Source organism: Triturus cristatus, chromosome 6 (genome assembly GCF_964204655.1).
Source record: "Triturus cristatus chromosome 6, aTriCri1.1, whole genome shotgun sequence".
In the NCBI taxonomy this organism is placed as follows: Eukaryota; Metazoa; Chordata; class Amphibia; order Caudata; family Salamandridae; genus Triturus; species Triturus cristatus.
Window position 1 is genome coordinate 518,361,923 of NC_140589.1, and position 22,538 is coordinate 518,384,460.

The 22,538-nt window shown below is 46.0% G+C and overlaps 1 protein-coding gene across 2 annotated transcripts in view; it reads right to left on the reverse strand.

The window, feature by feature from the left end:
- Positions 1-7,759: 7,759 nt before the first annotated feature.
- Positions 7,760-22,538, reverse strand: part of EEF1A1 (eukaryotic translation elongation factor 1 alpha 1) — a 101,430-nt gene continuing 86,651 nt past the window's right edge. For both annotated transcript variants that reach the window (XM_085610948.1, XM_085610947.1), the window contains exon 8: positions 7,760-8,429. In XM_085610948.1, coding sequence (XP_085467074.1) covers positions 8,305-8,429 — 125 coding nt within the window. In that variant the 3' untranslated portion in view covers positions 7,760-8,304. The remainder of the gene's footprint in view (positions 8,430-22,538) is intronic.

The following is a 22,538-nucleotide window of genomic DNA, read 5'->3' on the forward strand; positions in this document are numbered from 1 at the left end:
AGTGTACCGGGGGCGTGGAGATAAATCCAGGTTGCTCAGATCCTCCACATATGCATCGTAGTGTGGTGCATCCTCACACTGAGCTGCGAGAGGGTCCCAGACCCCTCCCAGTCTTTGCCATCGGCTATTTGAGAGGCCGACGAGGAGGCCGGGGAAAGGGAGAAAATTTACTCTCCAGGGCTAGGAATTGGTGGACAATAGGTCAATGCAAGCACATCGTAGTCCGGCCGTGGAGGCAATGGCGCTGTATCAGATGCCGGGCCCGGAGCCATCCGCGGCGCTGAGGCCGGAACCAGTGGTGGTGCCGAGGCCGGAGCCAACGGCAGCGCAGAGGCCGGAGCCAACGGCAGCGCAGAGGCCGGAACCAGTGGTGGTGCCGAGGCCGGAGCCAACGGCAGCGCAGAGGCCGGAGCCAGCCGGCAGCGCAGAGGCCGGAGCCAGCCGGCAGCGCAGAGGCCGGAGCCAGCCGGCAGCGCAGAGGCCGGAGCCAGCCAGCAGCGCAGAGGCCGGAGCCAGCCAGCAGCGCAGAGGCCGGAGCCAGCCAGCAGCGCAGAGGCCGGAGCCAGCCAGCAGCGCAGAGGCCGGAGCCAGCCGGCAGCGCCGAGGCCGGAGCCAGCCGGCAGCGCCGAGGCCGGAGCCAGCCGGCAGGGCCGAGGCCATCGGCGGGTCTGAGGCCATGGGCCAACGGCGGGGCTGAGGCCAGAGACAACAGCGCCCCAGGGTATCGTGCCGGCGTTGCCGGGCCAAAGGCGGCGGCACGGGGGCAGAACCACCAAATGGTTCCACGGGGCCAGAAGGGGCAAATAAACGGCCCATGGCTGATAAGAACACTTGTATTCCTTCCGGAGTCGCGTACGGCCCGGGGAAGGCGAGTAGGCCGCAGGCAACAATGGAGGCTCCACCGGAGCCGCAGGGGAGTGACCACCCGCCCCCTCCTCCACATCCCGCGACCGGTGAAGGGTAGGCGAAGAGCGACGCTGCGTCTTCGACCTACCTGACCACGTTGCCAACGAACGACGGTGTAGGCTCCGCGACCGGCCCCTCGACCGCCCACTGGCACGGGACCTTGAGTGGCACGGAGATATTGCCGGGCCTCAAAGAACTGCCGGGAACGCTCCCGCAAGTCTTCGGCGCCATGGTCCGACAACTGGGGCATGTCTCGGGGTGACGGACATGCCCAAAGCAGAAGAGAGACACGACATGCGGATCCTCTGCAGACATGTTCTGACGGCAGGCCCTACAGGACTGAGACCCGGGCATCCCTACTGCACCAGAAGTCGAGTACTTGACAAACAAGAGAAAACAAGACAAAAATATGACTAGGAGTACCACTCTCTCTCGGATCTGCGCTTGCTGGCGTGGAAAAAGAACTGACGTCAGCGCGCGTGGCGTGGGTGTGTCGAAGTAGCTCTGACGAAGTCATCTCAGCGGCTACGACGCCAGCGACTTACGCGGAGCCGCACGACGATGCCTACCGACGGGCAGGGGTACTGCTGACGAAAAACTTTCCGGATCCAATCTGACGCCTGGGGATATTCTAAGGTAAGGAATCTATCACTAATGTGTCTCTTTCAGATAAGTGTCTTAAGAACAGCATGGCCTACAGAAGCTTTTGCGTAGCCTGCACGTCAACACAATAGTGTTTGGTGAAGGTGTGTGGTGTAGACCATGTTGCTGCTTTACAGATGTCATCTAAGGGAATGTTCCCTAAGAATGCCCTAGTTTGCGTGTTGAATGTGCTCTAGAGGGAATTGTCAATGTGCATTTAGCCTTTTGGTAGCATATTTGAAAGCATTTTTACTATCCACCTCGCTATCCCAGCTTTGGAGATGGGGTTACCTTTATGAGGTGGGGGAGAAGGCTACAAACAGTTGTTTTGTCTTTTGAAAGGGCTTAGTCCTGTCAATGTAATAAAGTAGGGCTCTTTTGACGTCTAGTGTGTGAAGAGCTCTCTCTGCCACAGAGTCTGGGTTTTGGAAAAACACTGGTAACTCAACTGATTGGTTAAGATGAAAAGCAGAGATGACTTTGGGAAGGAATTTTGGATTTGTTCTGAGAACCACTTTGTTACGATGTATGTGTAAGAATGGTTCTTGTATGGTTAAAGCCTGGACCTCACTTACCCTTCTGAGAGAGGTAATTGCGACAAGGAAAGCTACTTTCCATGTGAGGCACTAAAGTTCACATTTATGTAGAGGTTCAAATGGGGGACCCATGAGCCTGGTAACAATACAATGTTTAAATTCCACACTGGAGAGGGTGGCAGTCTGGGAGGAATTATTCTTTTAAGGCCCTCCCTAAAGGCTTTAATTGCAGTTATTCTGAATAGTGACAAGTGTTGTCTGTTTTGTAAATAAGCGGCAAGTGCCGCTAGATTTAATCTTATGGATGAATATGCTAGATTACATCTTTGTAAGTGTAGCAAATAGCAGATGATGTCCTGGATTGAAGCATCCAGTGTTATTGTTATTGCAGTAGATGACAAATGTTTTCCATTTTGCTGCATAGCAAGCTCTGTTAGTATGGTGTCTGGCTTCTTTAATGATGCTCATATAGTCCGGCGGAAGGTTAAGATAACCGAACTCTAGGACTTCAGGAGCCAGATTCAGTTGACCTGGATTGGGGTGCTTTATCTCTCCATGGTTCTGCGTTAGCAATGTTGGGGAGAGGCGTAGTTTTTGGTGTGGAACTACTGAGACTGAGAGTTCCAGTTGTGTTGTGTACCACGGTTGCCGTGCCCATGTGGGAGCCACCAGGATCATCTTGAGAGACTGTTGTCTGAGCTTGCGTACTACTAGGGGAATCAGTGGGAGTGGCTGAAAAGCATACGCAAATCTGCCTGACCAGTTAATCCATATCGATTTGCCTTTGGACAACGGGTGTGGAAACCTGGCGGCGAAGGTTGGGCATTTTGCATTTGCGTGTGTGGCAAACAGGTCTATGTCTGGTTGACCCCACATTTGGAAAAATGGTTGAAGAACTTGGGGATGAAGTTCCCATTCGTGTATCTGGGGTGTCTGTCGATTTAGCAGATCCGCAATCCGATTGTGAACTCCTGAAAGATGTTCTGCCAGAAGGTATATGTTTTGTGGAATGGCCCATCTCCAAATGTTTTGTGCGAGCTGGAACAGCTGCAAAGAATGTGTGCCTCCTTGTTTCTGTATGTAATACAAGGCTGCCATGTTGTCTGTCCGGACTAGGACAGTCTTGTGCTACAGATGTACTTGGAATGATTTTAATGCTAGAAATATTGCCAGTAATTCTAGGTGATTGATGTGGAGCACTTTCTATTGAGTGGTCCATTTGCCTTGAATTGTGTGGTTTAGGAGATGGGCTCCCCAACCGGTGAATGATGCGTCTGCTGTTAGCACTATCTGTGGAACCGGCTCGAGGATTGGCCGCCCTTTGGAAAGGTTTTGTTTGTTCCACCACTGCAGAGAGCGATGTGTGCGGCTGTCCACCAATACCAGATCTGTAAGTTGTCCTCGAGCCTGGTTCCACTGACGTGCTAGGCATTCCTGTAAGGGGCACATCTTAAGTCTTGCATGAGGTACAATAAAAATGCAAGAGGCCATCATTCCTATGAGTTGCATGAATACCCTTGCTGGGATGGAATGCTGTGGTTGAAATCTGGTGATTAGTGTTTGCATACTGGCTATCCTGGCTGGATTGGGATGTGTCAGAGCTCTGGAGGTGTCTAATGTGGCCCCTAGATACTGATGTATGAAGGAGGGCTGAAGATTTGACTTGGGGTAGTTTACTGTGAATCCCAAGTCGTGTATCAACTGGATAGTTTGATGAGTGTGATGAACACACTGGTTGAATGACTTGGCTTTTATTAGCCAGTTGTCAAGATATGGAAAGACATGGATTGGTTGTCTTCTCAAGTTTGCTGCTACCACTACAAGGCACTTTGTGAACACTCTGGGTGCGGTGGTCACCCCGAATGGAAGGATTTTGAACGGATATTGTTGTCCGTCCACTATGAACCTTAGATACTTCCTGTGAGCAGGGTGTATGGGAATGTGGAAGTAGGCGTCCTTGAGATCTAGTGTGGCAAGGAAGTCGCCTTGTTGAAGTAGTGGGAGGACGTGTTGGAGAGTGATCATATGAAAATGATCTGACTGTATTTGAGGGGTCTGAGGTAGAGTATTGGCCTTTTTGGGGATTAGGAAATACAGCGGGTAAACCCCTGTTCCTTGATGCTGAAAGGGAACTAGTTCTACTGCGTGCTTTTGAAGCAGTGAGAGAACCTCTTGTTTCAAGAGCGTGAGGTGTTCCGTGGACATTGGACGCTGCTTGAGTGGTATGGGTGGGTGGGGTTGCTTTAAGTTCCAGGCAGTAATCATACTGGATAATTGGTCTTACCCACTTGTCTGTCGTGATAGAATCCCAGACAGGTAGGAATTGTGAGTCTCCCCACGACCAGAGTGGAATGGTCTGGAGGGAAGTCACGGTTTATTAGTGGGGGAGGCGTGGATGTTGTTGTTACCTCAGCCTCTACCTTTGTTGTTATTTCCCCTGTATCCGCCTCTAAAATATCCTCTGTTGGGGGATGTTTGCGTGGTGTTTTTGTAGGAAGAGGAGGCAGTCTCTGTTCCAATGTTTTTGGATGCTCCTCTATAGAAGGAGCGACTAAAGGAACCGCGTTTGGATGGAGCCTGTAATGCTCCCAAGGATTTAGCAGTCTCCGTGTCCTTTTTTATCTTCTCTAGAGTGGTGTCTACAGCCGGTCCAAAAGGTTGTTCCTAATTGAACGGCTGGTTGAGGATAGTTGTTTGTACCTCCTGTTTAAAGCCTGAGATGCATAACCAGGCATGTCGTCTGAGTAGCACACTAGTGTTAATGGACCTAGAGGCTGTGTCAGCTGCATCAAGGGCACACTTGATTGATGCGTTGGTTATTAATTTGCCCTCTTGAACTAAATCATTTGCCTGGGTTTTGTATTGACCAGGTAAATGTTGTAATAGGGTTTGTAGTTGGTCATAGTTAGCCCTATCGTACCTACCAAGTAATGCTTGGGTGTTGGCTATGCACCAGTGATTAGCTGCTTGGGCAGCAACTCTTTTGCCAGAGGCATCTAATAACTTAGATTCCTTATTAGGAGGTGGTGCGTCACCGGAGGTTTGAGAGTTGCCATGTTTCCTAGCGTTAGTTGCCACTAGTGAGTCTAAGGGCAGCTGCCCCTTGATGTAGGTGGGATCATCGGGGGCGGGTTTATACTTTTTGTCAATCCTAGGAGAATTCTAGCTCTCACCGGGTTTTTGAATATGTCGGGGGCATGTTTAATGACCCCTTTTAGCATTGGCAGGATTTGGACAGTCTATGACTGTTCGAAGGTGTCTAGGGGAAATTCCTTGTCTGCAGGGTCTGAATGCATCTGAACACCATGGTAGACAGCAGCTTTATTTACAAACTGACCAAAGCCAATATTGTCATCTGGGGGAGATGGCTTTGTTGGATATGGCGGGGATCAGAGAGGTCTGGGGGATCTATTGGGTCATCATAATAGTCCCAATCGTCCTATGGTACATCCGTGTCGTCATCAGAGTCAGTGAATTAGTCATTGTTGCCTCCCCCACCCCCTAAAACATCATCATCTTGTGGTTGTGGTGAATGTGGTAGAAGTTTGGGAGGCTGTGGAGGAAAGACAGACTCAGGAGGAAGAACAGGGGAAGAGGGTCTAATAGGTGAAGTAGCACAGTCTTTTTTCTTCAGAGGCACTGCAGGAGTGTCTGGCGTGTCCAGCTTCCTCTTCTTGTGTGGAACAGCAGCTACATCTCCTGTTTTGGGGTCTATATGGAGTTTCCCTCCTCGGTAACCGCTTTCGGGGCCGACTTCTTCAGGTCAGAGCGGGGTTTGGATTTCTGCTCCTTTGGCTTGGCTATGGAGACGGAAATCTTTCAGTTCCGAAGGCTTTGGTTTCGGATCCAATGGTTTTTCTTTCGGCGTCGAGGTGGTCAGTGCAGACTTCTTTTTGGGAGTAGGTTGCTCTCCCGTCTTCGGTGCCGAAGGCGCCTGCGGGACACTGAGGTGCGGTTTGCTCGGTACGGAGCTACTGGAAGGCTTGTACATTATCTTTGTAGCCGGGCCCGGGGGGGAAGGGCTTCTGAAGCTTGTATTCGGTCGCGACTGGGGCCAGCAGGCGAAGTCTTGACCAGGGCCTTCTTTTTTTCGAACAACTGCAATGGACCGCACTCCGCTAGCTCCTCCTCCGGGTCGCCCCAAGGGAAGCTGGTACATGAAGTTCTTGAGTGGTTCACCCCAGTGGGTGCAAGTAAGTACTTGTTGAACTGATGATCTCTAGACCCGATACATGTCCCGGGTTTTAAAATATCGCCCGAGACATGGCTCGGGTTTCGGGATAACTTCCCTCCTCAGTAGAGAAAATAGTTAGGGGTGGAAGAGAGGGCCGCCAAGCAACCGTCAAGGGCCTCAGTGCCTGCACAGGCACGCAGGTGCGTCGTCCAGGAGCTCGTCAGCTCAAAGCTCGAGGGAGCCATTTTTATAAACCACCGCAATGGACCGCACTCCGCTAGCTCCTCCTCCGGGTCGCCCCAAGGGAAGCTGGGACATGAATTTCTTGAGTGGTTCACCCCAGTGGGTGCAAGTAAGTACTTGTTGAACTGATGATCTCTGATGGAGTTCTTGAGTGGTTCACCCCAGTGGGTGCAAGTAAGTACTTGTTGAACTGATGATCTCTAGACCCGATACATGTATCGGGTCTAGAGATCATCAGTCTAACAAGTACTTACTTGCACCCACTGGGGTGAACCACTCAAGAACTCCATGTACCAGATTCCCCAGGGGCGACCCGGAGGAGGGGCTAGCGGAGTGCGGTCCATTGCGATTCCTTCTTTTTTTCGGTTGGAGTTGGGGTAGGGGCAGTTGTACTCATTCGTTGATCAGGAGTGATGTGGTCGTCTGAGTCGTTTGCTTCGGACACGATTTCCAAGTCATCGGAATCCTCCTCCGGGACATCGAGGCCTTCATCGAAGATGTCCACTGGTGCCGGAGCTGCTCGCTGCGCCATGATGTGTCGTCGGGCCCGGCGATCACGGATGGTCTTCTTAGATCAAAAAGAGGCTCAGGCCTGGCAATTGTTCTCATCATGCTCGGGCGAGAGACACAGGTTACAGACCATGTGATGGTCAATGTGTGGGAATTTCGACCCACACTGGGGAATTTTTTTTAATGGAGTCCTTTCCATTTCTGCTACTCTGAGATATTGATGCCAGGGTCAGAGAATTGAAACATGAAATATAATCTTAGATGATCCAAAATGAAGTAATAGCTGAAGAAACTGAGCAGAGCTCAGGAAGACTCCCTTTATACGACGTGCGGTAGAAAATCTGAGGGCCTCCGTCTCTGTTGGGAGTGTTCTAGAGGGTGCGGTCACCGGATTGGTTATAGTTCAAGTTTGGCCTTTTTTTTTTTTTTATAAAAGCCTAGGATAGTGATACTTACTGCTTTATTATTGTACCGTGGGGCTCCCACTTCGATGACAGCGAATGATTCAAGCATGTGAATATTTGAAAGATCCAATACTGGAGAACTAAAGCACTTCGGGGACTCAATCATCTCTTGCAGCTACGTTCTGCAGAAAGCTGATAATTGGCATCAGTCTGAATAGCAGATTTGAGCCTGTGGTAAGTGTGCAAATTCTACTTTGTCTCCCACATTTAAGTTACCAGCAACTACCTCACAAATTATTAACCAACAAAACATCCAAGCATGCAAGTACTTTAACTAGAATGCATTCACAGTGGTATTCATTTTAATTTCAATTTAAAAAACAGCATGAATTCTAAAGCAGATTAGTGAACAAGTTACACCTGAATATGTAACTCTATGCTGAATGTAAATGGCACAAGTAACCTAATAAATCACTTTAAATACAATTAGCATTTAAATGCCACTGTAAAGAAGAGAAAACGGAAATTTTAAACAAGTTGGATTTAAAGATAGATAAAAACTACATCAATGAATACCACATGGTTCCTGGTTGATTCAATAGAACATCAGCACCAACCATTACAGGTTCTGCATAACTATTTTAAATGGCCTCAAATTATGCAACATATTTCAGTCATTGTTCCCATTAATTAGTTTGCCAATTCTGGAAATCTAAGCTGCCACAAAATTGGTCCACCTTCCTTTCCTTCTGAAGCTTTTACGATGCATTCTAATCATTAACCAGTCTTTTACTACTGAACTTAAATAGCCAATTGTGACAAACAGTTCAGAGACCATTTTTCCACTATGGGTTGAAAGTCGGATGGTTGGTGATGATGTCCTGAATATTCATTTGCCTTTGGAGGCCTTCTGGGCTGATTTTGTGACCTTGCCAGCTCCTGCAGCCTTCTTTTCAACTGCCTTTATGACACCTACAGCAACAGTCTGCCTCATATCACGCACTGCAAAACGACCTGAAAAAAATAATTGAAAAAAAAGGACTATAAAATATGATTTGTGCAGTGAACTATTACACAACACCAGAGTAATAATAAGATCATGACATCTGTTACTCAGGTTACACTTTAAAGAAAAGGCCGACACCAGTTTACTAAAAAAATGTTGATTTAATGCATTAAAAATAAGCTTCACAAGGAAAAGTACTTTGATGCAGGAAAAAAAGGTATTATGCACACACATCGTTTTGCTTAAAGTTTTACCTTGCAGTCTCCTCAGAAATAAATATGACGTGTATGCAGTGGTCGAAGTGAGGGAAAAAAGTAGGGGAACTGTGGGCGGAGAATCAGATGGCGGGAATAACCTGAAGATTGGGTCTGTGGTCGGAGTCAAAGGTGTGGCCAGAAAGACCAAAACATCAAAATCTTTAGTATTTGTTTGGCATGTCACTAACTTACAGCTTATTTATTTAATTCAACCAACGGATACACATGTTTAAGGTTTAATATGAGTTATTGACATTAAAATACATTCACTAAGTGGGGTAAGTTTCTAATCACAGAACATCCCAAATATGCTTAAAAGTGGAATTGCAAGCCGTTTGTCTCAGAGCCATGCAGTTTGTCATCAGCACTTCTTCCCTTTCTCAGAGCTGTTGGAACATAAATGGCAAAATATCCTAGTTTGCAAATGTTTTCCACATGATCATGGATCTGCCAAAAGTTACTAAAAAATGTGACTTGTGTTGCTGTGAAGTGGAGGGCCCTTTGCAAAAGTTGACTGGTCACCTTTCTCACTGCTGCATTTGTATGTTACACTGGTACTAATGAGGCAAAATCTTTGCAGAGATTGTTAGTATAAGTTAACATGTCCAAATGATAAAGTATCAGAAAACGTACCGCATTACGCTGCAGCCATTTTCTGCTGCATAATTTAGTAAACACAGCAACATTATTTTGTCCTCCATTGCTGCATAATTCCAGTGGCCCCCAAAGCAGGCAGCACATAAAAAGTGCTTGTTCATGAAGCAGAGAGACCGTGAAGTTTACAAACTTAGTTTGGGTTGCATGCAAATCCTAGATTGATGGTTCCTGGTGAGTTGCACTACTACTGGTGAAACAAGGCCAATGGAGGTACCAATGGGTGAGGTGGACCGGCTTTGAGGGTCCTGTAACCTCAGTGACAGTCACTGTTGCTCTAGGGTGTGCTGATGTGTGCAAGACTGGAGATGAACTTTCTTTAGTATGGATTGTGGTGGACAGGTCTTCAAGGTTAACCTAAGCTTGCCATCGCTAGAGGTCTACCTGCTGGTGCTAAGACACCAGGGCTTCTAAGGGCTAGCATGGGAATGCACTTCTTCAGGAGAGTGGTCTGATGGATTAGTCATGAAGGCTAAACCTGGTTCCCCAGCCCCAAATTCGGAAGCTCTGGCCATGGTGCCAAATCTCACCCCCCCCCCCCCCCCCCGACACTATACTGTCCCACTGAGAGAAAAATGTACTGCCTTCAGCTACAACCAAATTGTGCCCGCTATAAACACCTGGATGTGACTCAATTCAAATTATGCACTAGACAAGAGTAATATGCTGCCTGGAAAAAAAAAGTAATAACATCCTGGAAAAACCAAACACTCCTAGGGAATGCAAGATTAAGTAAGGCATGTGAAATGTAAGCAGGAACAACATTGTTACTTCAACACTTTATCACTCATTATTCAGAAATAAATGAGTGTTTTGTCTGAAAAGTTAAGGACATGACTACAGGGACTGGAAAGGACCTGTTGCAATGTCCATTGCTTATTTCCTTACTAAACGTAAGCAGTATGGTTTAAAAATACCAAACCCCTGAACACGCGGTACACATTTTATGAACTAAAATAAGGAAAACAGCTTATAAGGATCACATTAAACGTTTTCCCACTCCATATTGTGATTCCTCCAGGAATGGTGCACTTTCCCATCCGGGAAAAACAATGTTGTTCAAAGAAAGACAAGAAAACTAAAGTAGCGCTTGACTGGCAAACTCTGTAAAGTGGCGCTAATGTGTTGGAGTGTGAATAAAACCAATCTGGTCACATTGCGACCACTGTCTTGTTTTATTTAGTTCTTTTTAACCTTTTAAACCCTCCGTCCCGAGGTTGAACTTTGGAATAGAAAAATGTCAGAAAAAGAGGACATTTCCAGGAAAAGTTTTTCTTTTTTGGATCCATTTCAAAGGGGAACGGATGAAGGAAAGAAGAGAAATGACAAGGTAAGAGTAGTTTCTTGAAATCAAGGTTTTCAGCAAGTGAAGTGGAGGGAGACAGAAAGAGAGGGAATAAGAGACAGAAATTGAGAGGGGGCAGCTGACAGCAGCAAAGCAGAAGTGGACACTGCCTTTGTCGTCTCTGGGCAAGAAGAAATAGACAAAGTCCTTTTCCTTCTATGTCCTACCCAGTAGTCCCGAATGGCCGAGCCTCATCTATAGGCCTTGGCTGTTTCTGCTGTCATGGGCCGCATTTTTATTACAAAAAATTAGGGGAATGGATTCTATTAAATTACAAAAGAAGGGGCACGCTCCTGCCAATCCCGCCCACTTAGACCACAGCATGTATGTATGGCACAATTTAGTGTCTTGGGACCATCGTTTTTATCACAAGGAGTCCCATCCATACTTTCCTTTTTGTTCGCACCCACGTAGTGTTAATTTGCAGGCTCTTTTCTTTACAAATGTGTAGGTTTTCAAGCAGAGACACATAAAATGCTTTGTAGGCTAATAAATCATAATTATGCATACCGGAGCAGTACACTCATGCCCGTACACTCATGATAGCCTCTATTTGGGGTGGAGGGGAGGAGATTGGAAATAGTGACTCGGACTACATACCAGCGCATCGCCTTTTCAAAATACTCCAGGGTCACGAGGGCCGGGGAGCAGCAGAGGTGCAGTGCTGCGAGGCCCAGGAGAGTGAGAGAATATGGACCCCTCGCCTGGGACTCTAAGCCATGGGCTGAAAAGGCTTCAGCAATCTAATTGCGGTATCTGCTCGATAAAAAGGATTAGATAGGTACAAAGTGCCATAAAGTGTCAATCTCGCTATTATAGAAAAGATCTTCCCTATTCAAGAAAGCATTGAACAAGAAAAACCCACTTTCCATCATTAACCATCCTGATTACCCTGACGGTATTCCAACTCTACCACAATATCCCATGACCATGAACTGTACCTAAATCTCACCATACCCTCAATGTCTGCTATCCGTCCGTCACAACGAACCCAACCACCCTAGGGCGCCCAGGCCCAGAATGGACAATGATCCACTTAGCCACAGGCAAACCCAGTGCATCTAATAATGCTACCGCCACTCACCTAGACCGAACATGCGGACTCCCCCCAATAGATCGCACACCTCAACAGATAACTAGCTATCCTAACTGATTGGATCGCATGCTTCAACAAGATATTCCTAGGCTTTGCCCATCTCAAGGACGAAATGCAAAATCTATCAATCACAAAAGAACTCCTAAACTTTCAGAGCCACTAATGCCACCGTGAACCGAATCAGTTACCAAACTAGCAGATATAGCACCAAAAATCCACACCTGGAGAATACTTTTCGTTCCCCCAACAATCCTTCTCGTCCCACGAGACTAACTGCCGTGTTATCTGACATTGACATACCTGACCTCATCCTATCTTATGCCAGTCCTATAGACAACAGCAAGCCTCTACATGGAAGTATTCAAACCATTCAAGCTAACCCTTACAGAGAACCTACTCACAACAACAGATCTATAAATAGTGAAAACCTCAAAAATATCAACATAGTGCAGACAGCCCTCACCCACTCTACTAGCAATCCGAAGTGTGTACTCCTCAACTGCAGATCAGCTAGTAAACATGCGTCCAACATCTACGATCTTATCCTCTCAAATGAGCTTGACATAGTTATCCTTACTAAAACATGGCTAAATAGCTCCTCTTCTCCTATCCTAGACCTACTGGTCCCTCCTAGTCATGACATAATCCGCCTAGACAGAACCGTGAAACCTGGCGGCGGGTTATCCTGCATTTACAGAAACAATCTCAGTTAAACAGACACCATCTCTTTATCCACACCTGTGAATATCTTTGCACCAACATCACGAACAACAACTGCCTCATTAGCAAACTTCACATAATATACCACCCCACTCCCCCACCCCAGTGATAATCTGCCGTTCATTGAACAGATAATGGAAATCATTACATCTAATGACAAATCACACGTGTCGCAGATTTTTCCAGGCGCTTTCAATCTCCACTGGAATAATACAAATGATCATGCGGTAAGCTGTCTTGAATCCTTCCTGTCAGATCACGATCTGACCCAATTCTGTGACAGTCCAACCCACAACAAGGGAGAGACATCAGACCTCATCATAGCTAAAACAAACTATGTCTCATTAGATTCTATTATCACCTGTGATTGGTCTGACCATTACAGAATCTTCTTCTCTTTCAATATTGAGGTGACTCCGAAAAGATGCCAACCTACAAAAACAAAATAATGGAAAAGGAATATCCAAAATATCAGCCCCATCGACCTAGCAAACCGATGCAACACCGGCCTGATCCCCCAGATAGGCATGGTAGATGTTCCTGACTTCATAAACTTTTACAATTCCACTATTCTTGAAATACTAGACTCAACAGCCCCCCTCCAACAAAATACATTACCACCAAAATCTCCAAACCATGGTTCAACGAGAATTTGAACTCTGACCGGCGCAAGCTAAGATCAGCTGAACGGATATGGAGATCGATCCCCTCTATAGAACACCTAAACCTTAGAACACGGAGGAATACATACAACAGGTAAATCTTAAAGGCTAAGGCGGACTTCTTTGGAACCCAGCTGAACCGAGCCATTAATCATCCCAAAAAACTATTTGAAATAGTCAAACAAAAATCGCTCAACACACCAAAAGCTATGGAACTTAGAGACTCGGCTACCCCTAGGTGCGAGGAGCTTGCCAATTTCTTCCAAGAAAAAACAAAAACAATTAAATACAACATGCAATCAAAGAATGCCCTTCCACCAGCTTCCGACCATGAGTCTACGTTTTACTCCCGAGGCCAATGACCAATTTAGTACACCGATGGGAACTCCAAAAAACAATGCCTCTGGGGACACCTTCACGCCCTACACTGAAAATTACATCTATAAACACTCTTCTTGCGATTAATCCCTCCAATCACTTCACTGATCCACTACCCCCTTCCTTATTCAAAATGATAAAGACTTCAATTCTGCCCTTATGGTCGAAGATTGTAAATTGATGCAAGAAAATTCTACGTGAAATCAAAGACTGCCGAGCACCCTCTGACAGACTACCAATTTCAGACCTACTGGCTTTGCCAATGTTTATTTTTCTTTCCCATAATCTTATTGAAACTGGGTACACTGATTTTCCATTTTGAATATTTTTGGGAAATCCTAGCATACATCAACACATGCTACTAATTGATGCTGCAAAGAAATGGTACCTGAAATTTTACAGTAGTTTAGCAAAGTGTGTTTTTCCCTGCTTTCATTGTTTTATGTGCATTTTATTTTGAAAGCAAAAGAATAATTCTTGCTTTCAAGCATCTGCAAATATTTGCATCAAATCGGGGAGCACTAAACATAGCCTCATATGGCTCAACCTTGAAAACGTGTGTACACATTTTTATACTTGAACCACTGTCAGTAGTGCAGTCGGAGCTTACAATATTTACTTAGAGCGCTCACCCTAATAATAAAGGCTTTCAATTAATGAACCATAAATACTAGTTTGAACAGCATTAACATATGGGGAAAAATATTACCTCAACTGCAGATAGTACCCTTCCCTGATCCATAATGTGGTACTGCAAACTGGCAGCCATAGGGTTTGTTCTGCAGGGGGTTGAGCCTACTTATCCCAAGGACAAAATACACATGAAAACTTTTTGCGCCCTTGACCCCAAACAATGTGTCCTGGACGTTGGGCTATAGGAATTCCACATCCCTACTTGTTGGTGTTTTTTCTTAGTTTAATTTTTCCTGAAACAGAGAACAGCCATATAGAAGGAAGCCAACACATGTTACCTCCAAGTTATAGATCAGTAGTTTGAACAACACAAAGAAGGGTCATTGGTTTAAAAGGGATGATGATAGCTCCAAATGGATTATAGTAGTGCATATGTAGGTCATTAATTTATTTTTATTGACAAAACATAAACAAGACAATTAATTCATCCGGTAGATCACAAAGCCTGACCCAATGCGAAATCAAAGCATCAGTCATGATAGAACACTGACTTTTCAAAATAATGCAAGTGATGTAGTACAGTAGATACCAATTGTTGCACCTTAAAGGCCTTATAAGGTAAACAGTGCACCCCAGGGAGGAATAGATCTCTCCGTATGAATATAAACTACCACAATGACTCTTCCATGTGCCCAAGATCTTTTGGAATTTGGTTGTGCAACCCCTCCTTTCATATATTCAATTCAATTCAAAAGACCTTTATTCGAATTTCATAAAATTCATAAAAGTACAACAAAGAAAAACAGCATATTTGTACAATAATACGATCCATAAAAACACCACAATCACAGTAATTCATTTGCAAATATACAACTAACATAAATAATTTTCAGGGATTTTCCATCGTTTTACGTGCGTGTACAATTAATCTCAGAAAAGTGCTGGTGCGAAAAATTAATTCATCTGTATCCAGGGAAAATAATAGTGAACATGATTCCCCCAATGTAAGAGGTCTTAATTTCCTAAAATAGGGAGTTAAAAACCAGTTAATATATTTTAGATAAAATTTGCAGAAGAATAAGAAGTGGATGTCATTCTGTTTGCTAATTCCATCACATGGGCAAGGATTGTATTCTGCTGTGTGATAATACCGTAAAAAAGGGAAGGCCAACAAAGTTTTTACAGAACCTGCCCTTAAACGAAAGAGCAGCGATCGTTCCCAATTGGACATGGGGAGAGTTAAGTAAGATGGTAGTGGGTGTCTACACAAGTCGTACCCCATGTATGTAGCAACAGAAGATTTAGATAGCTCCTTCCCCAGTCTTTCTGAGTTAAAAAGTGCATAAAGTGCTTGTTTGACTATGACCTTCTCATTCATCTCAATTCCTGTGGGTTCTAAGAAAAGATTGCCTTTATCCACTGCACATAATGTTTTAGAAACCTCAGCTAACCAGGGTATGGACATATGGTGGTCACAGTTTAGGCAATCCAATATAATACTTTTGGTTAAGGTCGCAAAGTTATTTGTCCAAATCCTAATCCAAAATAGGGCTGGTCTGGCTCTAATAAAATCGCATACATAGGGGAGATTTAGTTCTTTGTGACAAATGAATTCAGAGGCTGAAAAGGGAGCACCCAATATTTTCCTACAGAAACGATTTTCCTCCCGTTGGATCCCTGAATTTCTCCCTGAGCCCCAGACCTCAGCCCCATATGTTGCCACAGGAATGCACTGTAATTTAAAAAATTTTAAAATGGCCCTAGTGGCACCTATTTTCTTCGGGCGTTGGAGGCTCAATATAGAATTGGTGGCTTTCGAGAACTTGCCCATGGCGTGGGCAGAATGCCCACTCCATGAGCCGTTCGCAGCGAAAACCAATCCTAGGTATGGGAAGGAGGTTACGGATTCTAATTTATCCGAACCTACATTTATCGTATTGAGCTTCCTTTTCCCGGGTCCGCTAGACATGATAAAAGATTTTTTAAAATTCACACGCAGATCGAGTGCCTCCATATGTTGGACGAATGCTCTAATAAGCAAACGAAGAGCATTAGGGGTGCGGCCCATAATGACCGCATCATCTGCGTATAATAAAACCGGTAGTTGATTCCCCTGGATGATTGGTACATCTCTCGTCACTTGTCTCAAGGCTTTGGCAAGACCATTAATATAAATAATAAATAGCAGGGGTGCCAAAACGCACCCCTGCCTTACCCCCCTACCTATTTTTATGGGTCCGGACACATCGCCACCAGACCCGATCCTAACTTGTGCTTTAAGGTCCGTGTGGAGGTAGGCCAGAAAATTAACAAGACTTGCGTCCAGACCATAGTTAGAGAGCATAAGCCATAATTTGGATCTGTTAACTAGGTCGAATGCAGATGAAAGGTCCATAAATGCAAGGTAAATTGGACTAGAGCGGGCAACATTGTACTTATCGATAATCAATTTCAAATTTAGGCACTGCTCCACCGTGCCTACGCCACTCCTGAATCCCAACTGGCACGGATCCAATAGGTCAGTGTCTTCAGTCCACTCTATTATCCTATTGTAGATCACTCGTCCAAGGATTTTTAGGGTATTGTCCAATAGCGAGATTGGACGATAGTTGGCTGGATCTGACCTATCTCCCTTCTTAAAAATGGGAACTATGGTGCTGGTCGCCCAAGTGTCAGGCATTGGCACCATAGGTAGACTGTTGAAAACATTGAGGAGAATTGGTGCCCATAAATCCGTGTTGTACTTAATAATATCTATAGGAAGCCCATCGGGGCCAGGAGCCTTGTTGCCAAGGCTTTCTTTAATGGCTGTGACTATCTCGGGGAGGTCAATCTTGAGATTGCATGTCACCCTCAAAAAAGGAATAGTTACTTCCTTAGAGGGGGTGGCATATATTTTGGCAAAATGGGCCTCCCAACTACTACTAGTAATGTTGCAGCTAATTGGGGACAGTTGTTTCCCCATATCTCGCGTCTTCCTAACGGCTGACCAGAAGGGGCCGCTGCTCTTCAAATTTGCACTCGCGACCAATGCTTCCCACTGTTCTGCCAGCAGCGCAGCCTTCCTTTCAGTAATTTTTAGCTTGTAGTTTTTCCTGGCCATCTGTACCTCCAATATGCACCTTGGGTTAGAAGACAATGCTTTACGTAAGTCCCTGTTTGCCTTAGAACAAGTCGAGTCAAACCATCTCGGTTCTTTCGCTATTTTTGGTAGTGGGACTAACAACAATTTTTTGATCACTAAACACAATTTGCCAAAGTCAGAGATTATTCTATTATTATCTCCATTTAAAAATAGACAAGAATTAATTAATTCAACATGATCATTCTGCACATTTTCTAAAATAGCTCCGCTATCAATCCCCCTCCATTTCAGCCGCAGACCGTCACCTGATGGCGTAATGTCTCTTGCACCGATGGATTTCAAATATACAGGGCGGGAGCCTAAGTGCAAAGAAACTGTGAGGGGGTTATGATCACCAAAAGATGTTTTTATCACCTTGGATTCCAATACACGGTCCAACAGATCGGGGGACATAAAGATAAAATCAATAGTAGAGCAACAATCGCGCCCCCTAAACGTGGGGACATAGTCCATGTCAGATGTTAGAGATACTTCCATGGCATTCTCAAGGGTGTGTTCATTCAATAATTTTACTATCTCGAGCCCCCTTTTTTCAGCTTGGTCCGTGATATTGTTGGTGTCCTCGGTCCAAGACTTCTTTGGTAATTTAGCATTAAAATCTCCGCCAATTAAGATCCCTATCCCCCCCTCTGATTCCAAGTTTGTTTCTAATTTCCTTAGAGTCTTAGAGAGGGCTATATAGTTTGTGTTGGGTGTGGAGTAAAAATCATTATTATAAAAATTGATTATAAAAATCCTGGGTTTAAGTTTAAGCTTCAGGTCAAGGACCTGAATGTTCGGATTTCCTTCTGATAAGTCCTTAATGGTGCCTCCCACCAATGTACTAACACCCATAAATAATCCTCCTACTGCACGGCCAAAAATGGGCTTCTTTGAGGTTATACTAAAACAATGGTAACCCTCAATGAATAGGTTGCTGACAGCCCATGTCTCCTGGAACATAACAATATCTTTGTTATCCAATAGCTTGATCCATTGAGGGTCGAGCAATCTTGATTCCAACCCAGCAACGTTCCAACTAAGGATGGACAATTTGGGGCGTTTTAGGGCACAAGAGGTATTATAGCCACTAGACTGCTTAGGTTGAATTGATGGAATAGTTATGATCTCAAGTGTAACTGGGGACATAGTCAAAACAGTGCGTGGTACCATTGTCACAGTCTCATTGCATTGTACATCTGAGGGATTTTCCTTAACAATAATTTGTGTATCCTCGCTCCCCCTATTTCTTTTCCCCAGTCAATCTTGACATTCCAAATTGGAGAGAGCATGTTCAAAACGATTATGCGTTGGTATATTGTATATATACCTTGGCTCGTTCTGGGGCATGTTAAAGTTTTGTTTAGGCCTTACATAAGGTCTCTCCCTTGGATTGGGATAGGAGGGGGTGGGGAGAGGTAAATATGGGAATTGATATGGTGGGGGTATAATCCGATGGCCTAATGGACGACCGTTCCTAAAATTAGTATTAAACTCTTGGTAAGGGTGTTCATAGCCATTAACAATGTTACGATTCATGCCCAGTTGATCAGTTAAAAAGTTAATCCCAGGATTAGAATGAAGGTCAATTAAGTGTCTATAAAAGTACCCGAGGGGAAGCAGAGTAGTGTTAAATTCCCAGGGTGAGGGCAGTGGGGCTTTTGAGAGTGTAGATTGCATCATTATAAATTTTAGATCTCCACAATGGGTGCAATCTCCTTCAAAATTTTTCCTCAATGGGCCCACCCACCCTACTCTCTGTGTATGAATGATTTCTCCTACTCCTTCCATTGGGAAATTACAGTTTGCAGAAAGCCAGTGGAGAGTTCTATTTCTTAGGCTTGTGTAATTTTCCTCTTTGGTTTCCTCCAATTTTGGGACATTGGCTAAAATCAAAACATATGGTCCGCAATCTGGGGGCAAACTAATGCGGGCCGGAATCTTTCTCTTATTAATCACTTCAATTATATCGGGCTTATCTGCTAGGTGATCTTGGTTAGCATCCTGCACTTGCCTCGTTACTGGCCTGTTATTTGTGTCAGTAGGTTTCTCCCTTCCTCCCAAACTAACTATTGTAGCTGTTTTGGTGTCTAGTGCCTGTCTGGCTAAGGATTCTGTATTTGGTTGGCCTTTATTTCTACTCAATTTAGATGTAGAGGGAGAGGCATTGTTCTCCACTACGCTTTTCTTATTGGCCATAGTGTGTTGCGGTTTTTGTATATTAGTGTTAGATGCAACATGGTGTGATGAGATTATAGAGTTACACCCTGTGCCTAATTTCAACACATGGTCATCTAATGCCTTCAACCTCTTGTCAATATTGAGGATTTGTTGACTAAAAGGTCCTAATAGAGTAGTTATTAAGGTCTCCAGTCTCCCCCAAAAATCTTCATTACCCGGCATTGCATTATTTAATGAGCTTTGTTCGTTATTTTTGCCCGAGTGCACCTCACTTTGGGTATGGTTTGGTGCTACAGGAGAAAAAGGCCTACTCAATTGAGGGCGTCCACCATTCTCTCTACGTTTATCTGCTAGTGACTCTAAGTGTTTCTGTTTCCGCTTTGCTTTTTGTTTCCTTGCTTTTTGACCCCTAGTTCGTGCTGGTGTACTATCACTTTTTTCTTTATCTGTGGTTGATACGTCCGTGTCTAAGCATAGTTCTATCCCTTCCTGCTCATTAATTAGGGAAGTATCAGTGATTCTATTAACACTTAATCGTGACATGGACGGTGTTTGTGATAGTCTATTATCCATTATGCGATGATTAGGGGATACACTGTCCAGGATTATACAGTTCGCATTTGAGTTGGTGCCTGGTAGCCCCGCATAGGAAGTTATGTCCGATGTGGCCACCAGGGAATCCAATGTATTGTCCTGCAGCAAAGGTAATTGCGTGCTTGGTGGGAGCGAGATGCGTCTTTCGGTGCTTTGAATGGCAGAAGCCACAACGCCGATCGTCCTCTGCAGCATTTTATCAATTGCGGTCAAACTAGGCAACTGGGTGGGAGCAATAACAGTTGATGGAGATGATAGTTGCTTGCGACTAGGTTTAAGCACAGGTGGGGCTTTTTTCCCCATTTTCCGATAAATATTTTGAGTGTACTAAGCAACAATAGATAGTTAAATTCCAGGCACAGCGTATACTTTACTCACGACTTAGCGATGACTTCCAATTGGACACCAACTTGAAGTAGGCCAAGAGGAGTTGCCCGGCCCGACCTCCAGCGACCCCGGACGGCCACAGACGGCCCGCCCTCTGCCCGGGCTCAGCCCGGCGACGCCCGCGCGCGTCCCGCGTCGCGGAGGGAGCCGCAGATTTTAAAGCGCCTCCGAGCGCGCAATCACCTGGGTTGGGGCGTGGCAGTGTGGGCTCACGGGAGCTGTAGTCTCCCCCCACCGCGGCCCTCGATGTCGTCAGGGCAGCGGAGGAGACAAACAGCGTGGGTGCCCCGCCGAGGATCCGCCGCTCTGCTACTCTGGTAGGTGTTTGGTGCGTAGCCTGGGTCGCGTCTGTTGCAGTTTAGAATTCCCCCGCTCCACCGAGGGAGCCGCAGATTTTAAAGCGCCTCCGGGCGCGCAATCACCTGGGTTGGGGCGTGGCAGTGTGGGCTCACGGGAGCTGTAGTCTCCCCCCACCGCGGCCCTCGATGTCGTCAGGGCAGCGGAGGAGACAAACAGCGTGGGTGCCCCGCCGAGGATCCGCCGCTCTGCTACTCTGGTAGGTGTTTGGTGCGTAGCCTGGGTCGCGTCTGTTGCAGTTTAGAATTCCCCCGCTCCACCGAGGGAGCCGCAGATTTTAAAGCGCCTCCGGGCGCGCAATCACCTGGGTTGGGGCGTGGCAGTGTGGGCTCACGGGAGCTGTAGTCTCCCCCCACCGCGGCCCTCGATGTCGTCAGGGCAGCGGAGGAGACAAACAGCGTGGGTGCCCCGCCGAGGATCCGCCGCTCTGCTACTCTGGTAGGTGTTTGGTGCGTAGCCTGGGTCGCGTCTGTTGCAGTTTAGACATATACAAATTGCTCAGCTTTCATGCACCAGTCCATGTCCAAAGTTCCAAGTGAAACAGCATTGAATAACACCACAATTGTGCAATGTTACGCCGGAGCACTACCAGCCTTAAATTACAGAGAAGCCTCTGTGGTACCTGGTATCCTCCTGATCACCCCACACTCCTAAGACACAGAACTTCCCCTCCAGAGGCCTCACACCCTGAACCAAAGTCCACACCACATTCTGCCAGTACAGCCTATGGGCAGAGAAGTCCCACAATGTGGGTCCCACTCTGCCCACAGGACAAAGGCAGTTATCGTGGTCAGTTTTACCAATCCTAGCCAGCAGAACTCTAGTATAGATTCCATGTAGTACGTTCAATTTTACAAGCCAGAAGCCAGTCTTCATTGCCACTTCAAGGCACAGACCATGCCTCCTCGTATTTGTGGTCTGTGAACTCGCCTAGGTGCTCTTCCCACAGCCCCCTCAAAGCCTCCAATGCATCTGGCAGATTCTTTATGAGTTTCCTATAAATCAGTACTTCTACCCCACGTCATAGAGGTTCTGTAAGTACTCTAGCGGATTGGCCTACGGTATCAGAGTGCTGAATGGGACGTCTCTTGACTGGGCATGGTGAAGTCGCAAATAGCAGAAAACCTCACTATCTGGCATCGTATATTCCTACCTTAACACTTGGAATCTCTTCATATTCGTCCCTGCTCACACATCCCAGATGGCACCGATTCCCATTAGGTCCAAACACTGAAAATCCGACAGTCCTCGTACCTCAGGGAGTCTCCAAGAATCCCATTGGGGTGGACACTCCATTAAGCTCGTGTACCATCCCACCTGCCTGAGTGCCTTGTCCGACACCTAAAGTACTACTCTAATATAGGTCAGCCACCGCAGTCTACTCTTTCTCTCAGAGAGCTGTCACATATCCAACCCCCCCACCCCCAAGAGGGCTCTATATCCTCACAAAGGGCTCCCTCTGGTTTGCGAAAATCCGTCGTGGATGACAACCAACTGGACAGCCCAATAATACCTCCCAATGTCTGGAAGGTGGTTTGAGACTTTGCTTGCCGTACATTTGAATAAACCGATCAGGAGTCCCCTAGGGCCTGGGGCCTTGCCAGATTGCATGCCTCCTATGGCTTCCTCGATCTCCACTGGTGTCATAGGGGTGCTTGTCTCTGGTCCAGGGAGGTTCAAGCTTGGCGGTTCGGGTTGGACTGTTCCCATGAGGAGCAGGGTCAAGACT